This window comes from Myxine glutinosa, chromosome 12 (assembly GCF_964187855.1).
Source record: "Myxine glutinosa chromosome 12, kmMyxGlut1.1, whole genome shotgun sequence".
Taxonomy (NCBI): domain Eukaryota; kingdom Metazoa; phylum Chordata; class Myxini; order Myxiniformes; family Myxinidae; genus Myxine; species Myxine glutinosa.
This window is the reverse complement of record NC_136272.1, coordinates 103,652,844-103,664,633: the sequence shown is the minus strand read 5'-3', so window position 1 is coordinate 103,664,633 and position 11,790 is coordinate 103,652,844. Positions and strand designations below refer to the sequence as shown.

General features: G+C 44.2%; 1 protein-coding gene across 1 annotated transcript; it reads right to left on the bottom strand.

Annotated features, from left to right (window-relative positions):
* Positions 1–220: 220 nt before the first annotated feature.
* Positions 221–11,214, bottom strand: LOC137416280 (spermatogenesis-associated protein 4-like). Its single transcript, XM_078766355.1, has 6 exons — positions 11,111–11,214; positions 10,715–10,850; positions 10,507–10,613; positions 8,811–9,031; positions 6,927–7,024; positions 221–444 (listed from the first exon to the last, which is right to left on the bottom strand). The coding sequence occupies exons 1-5, from the start codon at positions 11,212–11,214 to the stop codon at positions 6,972–6,974; spliced, it is 621 nt and encodes a 206-aa protein (XP_078622481.1). The 3' UTR covers positions 221–444; positions 6,927–6,971.
* Positions 11,215–11,790: the final 576 nt, after the last annotated feature.

Sequence of the window (11,790 nt, the reverse complement as noted above, 5' to 3'; positions counted from 1 at the left end):
GAACTTTGGATCACTGTTAAAAATGGGTTTTTGATTTATAGCCGTCATGAACTGGTGTGCTTAATAAGCATTGCGTTAGAGCCTTATCACTCGTTCACCATCACCAATAATGATGTTTGTCAATTAGGTTTGCGGACTGTTTGGTTTCAGCTGAACGTCTGAGAACGTCCAGAGTGAACACAAATTTTGGACCAAAGTGAACAATGGTACACAGTGTTTTACAGTGTTTTTTATTGTTCTTTATTGGACGGTGTATACGTGAAAGAAAACATCATATGCAACACACACTGTGTGTAACACGGGTGCACACGTGAGAAGTCGGTGTCACTGAAAACCGATATTGATATCTAATTGTTACATCGCTAAAAATGTATTAAATGAGTTTGATTTCTCCATAAGATTCATCCAAATGGATCCTGGACTGTGTTGTTTGCCCGTTAGAACCTGCACAGAATGACAGGACAGGTATTGAGGTAACAATAGGTTAACAGTGCTTTGTTGTTTTTCACTTCAATGTATTTAATTATTTTAAAGCAGTATAGGCATGTTACCTGTCGCTTTGCCGACAGGTTTAATCAAAAGACAATATGTTGTACTTCACAAACATTCTGCTCGACTCACCCTAGAATTTGATCGAGGTCACCTTCCATTTGATTGGAATTCAGCTAACTCCACTTACATAAACCATCCTTGCTGCTTATATATGGAACGAGAAAAAATCACTTCCGCTTTACTGCGAAGCTTCATGTTGGATTCTTAGGTTTGAACCTCCATTTAAAATGAGTGAAATGAGTGAAATGAAACATTTTGAAAATTTTGAGTTATTCTCACTCAGATTTCAACATCACTGTAATGCATATTACTAAGTTGTTTAAACATTCGTGATGAGTTGTTTTTCTTTCTTTCTTGATATAGAAGATGATTTGTAATACCAGCTACCATCGAGTGGCACTATTCGATACACATTTACATAGAGAGAATTGGTGTTTTTCCCACACATCTTGAACCCCCTATGCTACCCAGACAGAACCCCCTATACTTGTGGGTAGGCACCCTCAGGCAACATGCAAAATTTGGTTGGATTTAGTTCAGTAGATTTTTTCGTTTTTGAAGCATCTACAAACAAATAGATAAACAAACAAGAAGACGCCATGCAGAGCACGATACTTGCAAAATCCACCCCTCCCCAAAATAAAAAGTTGCCATCGTACATCAAATTGTCCATTTCATTAAGATTAAAATTGATGATATCAATCAAAGTTCAGGTCAATCTGATTTAAAATGATGATTTTTCAGATGAAAATTGATGACAGAAGTTTGACCTTGAGTTGACCTTTTGACCCCATAGTTGGTTGCCCAATTCAGTGAGGCACTGTGCAATTGCTATTTAATTCTCAAGTCAATCGGATGAAAATTAATGGTTTTTTAGATGAAAATTGATGATTTTGAAAGTTTGACCTTGAGTTGACCTTTCACCTTTTGACCTCAAAAATAGTTGATTGCCCAAATCAGTGATGCGTTATGTAATTGCTGTTTAATTTTCAAGTCTTTTTTCAATTTTCAAGGATACTTCTGCTCCGCTCCTGTTTCTTCCGGCGAGGAGCGTCCTTCCAAGCTCCCACGTCTTCAAAGATAAGTATTTTCTCAATTGTGTTTTTGTCAAATTTCTACTGGTTATTTTACTGTGTATGTGTTTACTGTGTGTTTCTAGTTAGATCTTGGTTTGTTAATCGTGCAAACTGTGTGTAATTAATCGTTTTGTTCGTGCCGCGTGTAGGGCCTGGTCCCTCGAGGCTTCCCATCGTATCATTGGTGATTGCTAATTTAAGTTCGTTCTTTTGCTGTATTGCTTTTTTCTTTATTTTTTCTTTTCACCCCTACTTCCCCTGAACATCTTACCCTTTGTTTAAAGTCTTAAATACAAAAAATAAATTTAAAAAATCCAAATAAAAATTGCCTTCTCTCCTCACAGCTCCACCCTCCCCCACCCGCGACCACGTGTTGTCTCACCCCGCCCCCTTTATCTCCTTTTTCTTCTACCTCTTCAGTCATACTCACCTTTCCAATTCTAGTTTTCATCATACTCATTCAACCCTTTCTCCTTCTTTCTCAGTTCCATGCCCTCACTTCAGGGAATTTCCCCAGATAGTTTTCACAGCTTTGTTTAAAAATGTTTAAACTTCCCCTTACTGTGTTGTATTCAGTGGTATATTAGAACACGCTCTTCTTCTTCCTATTTAAAAGGCTGTCTTCAATTTCCTCATCAAATCATTCCATTTCAAAAAAAAATTCAATCTTTTACAGTTCTTCCATTCTAAATTCTCTAAACGAATCTTCCTTCCACCCCTCCTCAAACGTTTTCAAATGGATCTCTGACTTGAAAATCACAGGAAACCCAGTTTGTAATAAATGTTCATTTCTCATGAATCGCCCAACACTTTCTAAACTCCCCCCTCACCCCTCCCCTCCTAAACTCCCCCCTCACCCCTCCCATTCAAATCTCCACACTCACCCCTCCCCTCCTAAGCTCCCTGCTCACCCCTCCCAAACACTCCCCTTGCCCCTCCCCTCCTAAATTCACCCCTCACCCTCCCCTCCAAATCTCCCCCCTCACCCTCCCCTTCTAATATCCCCTCCCCTTCTAATCTCCCCCCTCACCCCTCCCCTTCAAAACTCCCTCCTCACCCCTCCCCTTCAAAACTCCCCCCTCAAATCTCACCCTCTGCCCCCCCCCCCCCCCCCACCGTTTTCCTCCAATTCTACCCTATCACCCATCCTCCACAAAGTTGCCTCCTCCCTGCTTCCTCTCCCTTCCAACTCATACCTCCACAACCTTCTACTTCGCTCTGCTCCCCCCCCCCCCCCCCCCCCCCACTCAAACAACACTTCACTGTGCCTCATCCCATCACCATCAAACCTTTTCTCCTCATCCTTCCCTTTCTCCCAGCTCTTCTGCAATCCCTGACACACTAACAACAGCTCTCCCTACCTCCCCCTCACCCCTCATCTTACACTGCCCCTCCCCTCCCCTGTCCTGTATCCGAAGCTCCCCCTACCTCTTCCTTCACGGTATGGACCTCAAAGATCCGGGGCTTTCACTCAAACCTGATTGATCTCTCCATACAGTTTGCTTCTAACAAACCAGACTTAATCTGCTTAACAGAAACTTTCCTCCTTCAAGATGTCTCTGATTCCTTAATATCTCTCCCTGGTTACTCCCTCCTCCGGTATGATAGACCTAAGCCTTGCCCGGGAGGTGGGATTGCTATCTTTTTCAAAAACTCTCTTCCTCACTCTCCCTGTACAGCCCTCTCACCACCACACCCCCAGGAGTACCTATGGCTACGGCTTCCCCTCCACTCCCAACTTTTGTGCATATGTGTGTTGTACCGTCCACCAAAAAGTGATGACTCCATTTACATATCGCTGTCTGACAACATGCACCAACTTCTATCCACTCATCCCAACTCTCTTTTCCTCATATGTGGTGACTTCAACTGTCATCATGCCAGCTGGCTGGGTGTGGGTACCTCTTGCACCAGCCACGGCACCTCAGCAAAGGACTTCTGCGATTCATTGGGACTGACACAATCCGTCAATTTCCCGACCCGGATCTCAGTCAACGGAGCATCTTCTCTTCTAGACTTGGTTATGACTAACTTCCCTGCAACTGCTCTTATTCTGCTCCAATCAGTTCATCTGATCATTTGCTTGTTAAAGTGGACATCTCTCTGGCCGTTTTCAGAGAGCGTCCTCAGCGTCGACGTGACTGGCATTTCACTTAGGCCGATAGCACAGTCTTCAAGCAGCCATCAATCATCTGTACTCATCTCTCATCTCTACTGCCACTGAGATAAACTCATCCTGGGAATTCTTCCAAAGTAAACTACTCTCTCTCACACACAGATTTATCCCATCTTGTCTTCAGTCGTCATACCCTTTCTCTCGTCCATGGTACACTGAATCTTGTGGTGAGGCAGTTGCCCTGAAATAACTTCCCTTTGCCTCCTGGAAGGAAAATCCAACTGAAGGCAATCTCAGTTTCTTTCACAAAGCTCGGAATAAATGTTTGTCTACCCTCAGGAGAGCCAGGAAACTATATCTCTCTACTCTCAAGACTGAACTCTCAAACCTGTCTCCCTCCTCCAAATCCTGGTGGCATCTGGTCAAATCTGTTTCTGGTGTTTGTTCCCCCTCCATCCCCTCCCTTACCTCAAACGGCTACACATCTGACACCACACGTGAAAACGTTGAATGTCTCAACTCTGTGTTTGCCTTCAAATATAGTGTCCCTAACCCATCGCTCTATGTACCCACCTCTCTCAGTCGAACCCAGTTGCTACTGGACTCTGTGTCCTTCTCTCCTGACAAGGTGGAAAAGTTTCTGTCAAACCTCGACTCTAATTCTGCAACTGGACCAGACGGCATCAGCCCACGGGTCCTAAAATCCTGCTTGCCGCTCTATCTCACCCTCTCTTTGTTCTCTTCACCCTCTCTTTTGCTCAAGGTCAACTGCCATCTGCTTGGAAATCAGCCAACATTACTGCTTTGCACAAAAAGGTGCAAAAACAGATCCTTGCAACAACAGACCAATCAGCCTGCTCTCAATAATCAGCTAGGTCATGGAATCCATCATCGCTTCTGATATCAAATCCTTCCTCTTCTCCAATGGCTTGATCTCGGATCATCATTCAGATTCAGTTGGATTCAGAACAGGTCATTCTACTCTGGCCATGCTGCTTTTGCTGTCTCAACAATGGATGGAGGTCCGCAATGCCAAACAGGAAATCAAAGCTGTCTCCCTTGACATATCTCGTGCCTTTGATATGGTCTGGCACCCCGCTCTGCTCAACGAACTGTCCTCCTATGGTATCCATGGAAATCTCCACGCATACCTTGCGGAATTCCCCTCTGGTCATAGTCAACATGTGGCCCTGAATGGATTTCTCTCATCTCCCCTTCCTGTTCTGGCTGGAGTTCCCCAAGGCAGTGTTCTGGGACCTGTGCTTTTTCTGGTCTTCATCAATGATCTCTCTGACTCTCTGGACAATCCTCTCTATCTCTTTGCTGATGACTCCACTCTCTGCCGCTCCATTCCTCTTCCCTCAGATCGGCAGTCTGCTGCCTCCTCACTCTCTGAAGACCTGGACAAAATCACAGACTGGTCAAACAAGTGGAACATGTCTTTCAATCCTGACAAATCTCACACTCTTACTATGTCTCTCCGAAAAGATCGACTGGACAACCCTCCCATCTACTTTCTCAACAATTCTCTCGAAGAGGTTCTGTCACTCAAGCTTTTGGGTCTCCCTATCTGCCATGATCCTTCTTGGGAAAACCACATTTCCAAGCTGGCCTCTAAAGCCAGTCGCTGACTGGGCATCCTCTGTCATGCAAAGTCCTTTCTAGGCACTTTCATTCTGGACTTTCATTTCTGGGCACACTTTCATTTCATTTCTGGGCACGAAGCTTTCATCCGCAGCTCAATAGAACACTGCTCTCTCCTCTGGGCTGGTGCTCCTGCCTCATCCCTAGCTCAGCATAACGCAGTTGAAACCAAACCATTCAGAATCATTGGTATCTCCTGCGATGAAGCTGATTCTGAGGGCCTTTCAGTCACTCACCGCAGGCAGGTTGGTGGTCTTTGTCTTCTACCGACTCCTCTCCAGCCTAGCTCCCCCTGCTCTGTCTCTACTCTGTCCCCCAAATATTCATGCAGGACACACAAGATCTGCCAGAAACCTTATTCCGGTGAAACATGTCAAAATCAAGACTCTCTGCTCACCTTCACTCTTTCATTCCTCTTTTTCCCCTTCTCTGGAACAAACTCCCACACTCTGTTCAATCCCTCTCCTCCCTCCAGGTCTTCAAAACAGCTGTTCACCACCATCTCCTTTCTTGCCCCATCCAAAACCTTGATCTTTTCTACCCCCGTTAAAACACCCCGAATCACCTCTTTTAATCTCCATCTTCTTTCCTGAAATTCCTAGTCGTGTTCATATGCTTTATACCGTGTACCCCTCCCTTCTCCCCCAGCCATCTCCCTTCCACAGATCTACCGACATCCCTGTTCCCTACTGTTGTTGTGCTTGTATGCTTTCCTCTCTCTCCCCCTCTTGTCTCCCGCTCCCTTTAATGTATGTTTTATGTGTCCGTTCATGTTTTCGTGTTTAATGTGCGTCGCTCTTCCATGAACCTCGACTCTGTATCCCCCCCCCCCCCCCCCCCAAAAGTCATTCCGATGAAAATGTACAATTTTTTCAGAAGAAACTTGATGATTTTGGAAGTTTGACCTTGAGTTGACCAAGTTGACGGACCGAGTTTGCTAGTCTAGTACCTTTTGACATCAAAATATAGTTGGTTTCCGAGTTTAGTGACTCAATATGCAAATGCTATTCAATTTTCAAGTCAATCGGATGACAAATGGCAATTTTAGAAATTTGAGCTCAAGGTGACCTTTCACCTCAAAATCATTAGGCTTCTTCCTTATAACCAACTCTACCATCTGGTGAAGTTTCGTGAAGATCGGTTACAAATTGTGACCTGTAGGCGATTGACAGACATAGAATAACGCACAAGACCAACCAATATACTTTAAAATCTTCGATTTTGCAAGTAACAAATATACAAATTAAGTTTTATAGTATAGATTTTGTGCGGAAATCAATGCAAAGGTTCTTGGACAAGGTTCAACGGGACCTTTTTAAGACCAATCGACCTTTAAAAAAGTTTTTCAGTCATAAACATGTCAGGCCTATGATTGTCCCAGTCAGTGCTTGCTATCAATGTAGAATGCGGATTGCCAGCAAAGCCTCAAATTCAACTCCTAGCTGATGGAATGTAATAGAATGAAACACCTTCCTGGACAAATGACTGCATCGTAACACTCGTACAAAAGAATGAACAACTAATGTAATATTACTCACTGAGAAGTTGTCTGACTGCTTGCATTGCATCCATTTGACTGATGTTTAACGTAATCGTATGGCAAGTTCTCTCATTGTGGGCTTGATATCAAATCTTCCTGCAAGAGGAGCAGAGACTTTCATTGACTTGTGCAAAGGCTCATGGGAAAATGTACCTTCTGACAATCCCAGACAAAGACTAATTAGAGGGGTCAATATATGGTTGAACCCCAAAAAAATTGATACAAAAGGTTTTTCAATCGATTCTGGTACCATTGGGCATGCTAAATAACATACTAAAAATCTAGTAACATCTGACTTCCGGAAAGGGGTCATTTTCAAGATGGCGTCCAAGATGGCTGCCAGGAGCTTAAAATGGCCATATCTCAATTATTATTCAACCTAGAAAGGTGGTTTTGGTGTCTAACCCTAAGTTTTAGGGCCCAACGAATCCAATTGAATCAATAAAATTACCATCAGTTAATTATTTATTGACAAGTCCAAGATGGCATCCCAAGGTGACATCCTGATCCACTAAAATGGCTCTGTCGAATAGTAGTCAACCTAGAGAGATATTTTCAGTGTGTATACCTAGGTTTAAGGCACCCAGGAAATCATCAAAATTACTTAGATAAGCACAAAGTAATCAGGTAATCCAGTAAGCCAGGTTTACCAGCCCATTAGGCATTTGTTGTCTTATACAGTTAGTCGCTATTCATCGTCATCCTCCGACTCACCAGCTAATGAACCAAGTGTGTGTTTCAGATTGGAAATAAGAGTGTAATGTGTCTACACCACTGCCACCTGTGACTCCAGTCCACAGTATTCAGTGATCATTACAGACAAAGGTTTGTACAAAGCTTGAGAGGTTATGGCAAGGGACAGACTATTTTATATTGTGGAGGGGGGGGGGGGGAGCACTGAAAAATCTGACAAACAATTTATTTTCATCTCAAAAAGAATAAGTATATTATTTGGTACATGTATGCATAAACAAAATCCATATTATCAGCCTTCAAAATGACATTCAGTTGAAACTTAAGGCAATCTGTCACAAATTTCTGGAGTCTCGTGGATACCGAAAAGTATAGAGGGGTCAATATATGGTTGAACCCCAAAAAAATTGATACAAAAGGTTTTTCAATGGATTCTGGTACCATTGGGCATGCTAAAGAAGAATGTGACAATCCACATAACAAGTTTCTTCCAGAGGAGTCGGAGGATGACGATGAATAGCGACTAACTGTATAAGACAACAAATGCCTAATGGGCTGGTAAACCTGGCTTACTGGATTACCCGATTACTTTGTGCTTATTTAAGTAATTTTGATGATTTCCTGGGTGCCTTAAACCTAGGTATACACACTGAAAATATCTCTCTAGGTTGACTACTATTCGACAGAGCCATTTTAGTGGATCAGGATGTCACCTTGGGATGCCATCTTGGACTTGTCAATAAATAATTAACTGATGGTAATTTTATTGATTCAATTGGATTCGTTGGGCCCTAAAACTTAGGGTTAGACACCAAAACCACCTTTCTAGGTTGAATAATAATTGAGATATGGCCATTTTAAGCTCCTGGCAGCCATCTTGGACGCCATCTTGAAAATGACCCCTTTCCGGAAGTCAGATGTTACTAGATTTTTAGTATGTTATTTAGCATGCCCAATGGTACCAGAATCGATTGAAAAACCTTTTGTATCAATGTTTTGGGGGTTAGGTGAGTTGTTTTCGTATATTGACCCTACTAAATCTGATTCCGAATCACCTTGTGCTTTTATGAGCCTATGAGGCCTCTTAATCAGCCGTCAGTGTAAATAAAATAGTCTGCAGTTTAAATGACGTGGTTTGTATTATTCTTAAAAGCCGGGTGGTACGTGTATGTATCAGGCCATCACCGACCTGGAAACAACGATCGCTCCTCACGTCTCTGCTGCTCATGGTCGAGAAGCAAAGCCTGGACCTTGCGCTGCATGTTCTGCTGCCCTGGTTCTGCCAAAAGCTCTGAGTTCCGGATATTGTTCTTGAGGGTCCGTGAGGCAGTTGCACGGGCGTGCAAGGGGAGCTGTCGCTGGTATGCGCGGTCTGTGAAGTCCCAGTCAGTCCGTGATGGTTGTTTCACTCTGTTGGCATTGTATAAAATAAGTTCCTGGAACTACATTGCTGACCTGTCTCATCGATGTTATAAACGACCTGCTACAGCTCTTTAAATTGTTGTTGGCCTTGCATTTCTTAACACAAGAGGTGTGGATAAAGTGCTGGTGTGATGAGCCAAATGGTCCCCTCCTATGTCCTTACAATTTACACTCTTGGTCCAGGTAATACACCACGATTACTCCCTGCATGGGCCATACAACAGATACCATGACATTTCCTGTTGAGGTTCTGGTATTGACCTTGTTTGGCCAAAACGTCCTCAGTGTTACCAATTCTTAATGTATGTGCTACATGTTGAACTCGCTAATCTACGTAGCCCATGGTTTTGGTTTTGTTGACATGGTCCTCCAAATCTGTAGTGATGATCTTGATTTGATGTCCACGCTTACCTGAGAGCACCTGGTTTAAGCTATATCTCATTTTGTAGCACACGCACAGCATTACTATAAATTATTATTATTATTATCATTATTTTATGCCATCAATCCCATTTGACCCAACTGGGCCAACGGGAAAAAAACCCATGTCCACTGCACGTACGGTATCTAATTTTCCTCCATATCACTCATTCTGATTCAGTTGATTTGACCATCCTCCCCATTCCTGAAAACAAACAAAATTCTGGATGGTATTTGGAACAGATAATAATAATAATAATACATGTATTTTATATAGCGCTTTTCAAGAAGCCCAAAGACGCTTTGACAGAGTACAAAAAACAAGTGCAAAAAGACAAAAATCAACAGGTAAATAATCAAAGCAAAAGGAAGGAGAAGGAGAAGGAGAAGAGATAGTCAGGGGTTAAATGCTGTGGGTTAAATGTTGAATGCAGTGTTGAACAGGTGGGTCTTGAGTGATGTTTTGAATGTGGTGAGTGAGGAGGAGTCTCTGATGGTGTGAGGTAGTGAGTTCCAGAGGGTGGGAGCAGCGATGGAGAAGTCCCTGTCCCCCCAGGATCTGAATTTGGTCCGCACGGGGGGGGGGGGGGGGTCAGGAGGTTGGTACCAGCAGAGCGGAGGTTGCGGGTGGGAGTGTGTCTGGAGAGGAGGTCCGTCAGTTAGGATGGGGCCAGGTTATGGAGGGCTTTGTACCCGGCACCCCTCCCTCCCCCTCCCCCCTCCCCTCCCCCTCCCCCCTCCCACCCCTCTCCTCTCCCATCCCTCCCCCTCCCCCCCTCTTCTCCCCTCCCCCCCCTCCCCCCTCTTCTCCCTCACGTTTATACACGGAATGCCGGTAACAGATGCTTGTTAACTTGCGTGTTTGATGTCACAGATGATCTCTGATAGACCATTTGGCTAGACCATGGACCTCAATATGTGTACAGTGAAATAGGCCATCATTAAACGTCCTCCATTAAACACTTCAGTGTGGTGAGGTCAGGAAGAAGGCTGGAGGGGGATGGGAGGGGGGGGTTGTGGGGTTGTGGGGGTCACCATCTCACATCCTGCCGGTGAGAAGACCATATGAAAACAAAACGAGCGCCTCGGCTGCTCCGGGCTTGCAGTGTAAGGTTCCATCCACCAAATGCTTCGGCAACAGCAACTTCCGCTTGGATATGACTTGATGAGGAAGAAGAGGAAGAGGGTGAGTTTTTTTTTTTTTGTATCCACAATGATGTCATAAACAGGTAGATGAAGTGAAAAAGGAGCTTTTACCTGCTGTAAATGGTGCCAATTAGACATTTTTGCTGGAATGGATGAACCGTTGATGAAGTTATGTGTTGCAATGTCTCTTGGATAGTAGTGTGAAAATACGTTGGCCAACAGGTAACCGTTGCTGAAATCTCTGTGGGAAACATGGCAGTAATGTACCTTAATTTGTAAAAAAAAAAAAAAAATCTGAGGTGTGACCTTTCTTCTTTAGTAGCCATCTATTTATTACGTATGCAAGTATTGATTCCTCCCACAGGTGGTGTTCTGCAATATCCTTGCGGACATTTAGGATGTATATAAACTGTACCTGTACCTGCACAAAATATAATATAATAAACAGAATATTAACCGATTTCCCAACAGAACATGTAGTTTTGTTGAAACAAAACTCACCTGCGGATGTTTCTCACCCTAAGGGAAAGATCTAGACTTTGTAACCACCGGTACACCTCCATCGGAAGGTCTGCAACAGGTGTTGGTCCAACCTCTTCAGCCATGCCCAGGTAGGTAAGGTGCGCGGGCGGGGTCGATCAGACATCCTATGTGTGCAAAGCAACGAATTTGTTGTCATCAAACGGTCTCCATAGAAACCAAAATGCACGACGCGTTTCTTCTTGTTGTTCTCTCCGAGAGCGAGGCTCGTGGAACAGAAACGTTCTGTTCGACAGTGGGGAAGAGGGGCAACAATTGGGTACTGGTACAACCACATTAGATTAAGGGAATACACAACCATAAAAGGAAGATAAAGCAGGGGAGGAAACGTAGGCATTGGTCAGTAAGTCCGTGTCCTAAGACGTCGATTGGGGTGCTGTGCATACACAATTCGTTTGCCAAGAAGGTAGGCCACAACGCGTTGTACAAACTGAAACACTTTATTAACAGCTCGCACGTAAACACTGGGCGGGCTCGACTATCGAGCCCGCATATATATATGTCCCGAGGCGACGCCTTGCCCCTGGGCGTGGCCGGTCGGCCGAAAGGCGGGGCATGTATCTCAGTTCCACTCTGCGCCTCGTGACGCCTTTGCTCCGGGCGTGGCCCGAGCTGCGCTTCCACCGGACGCTCGCGCCACC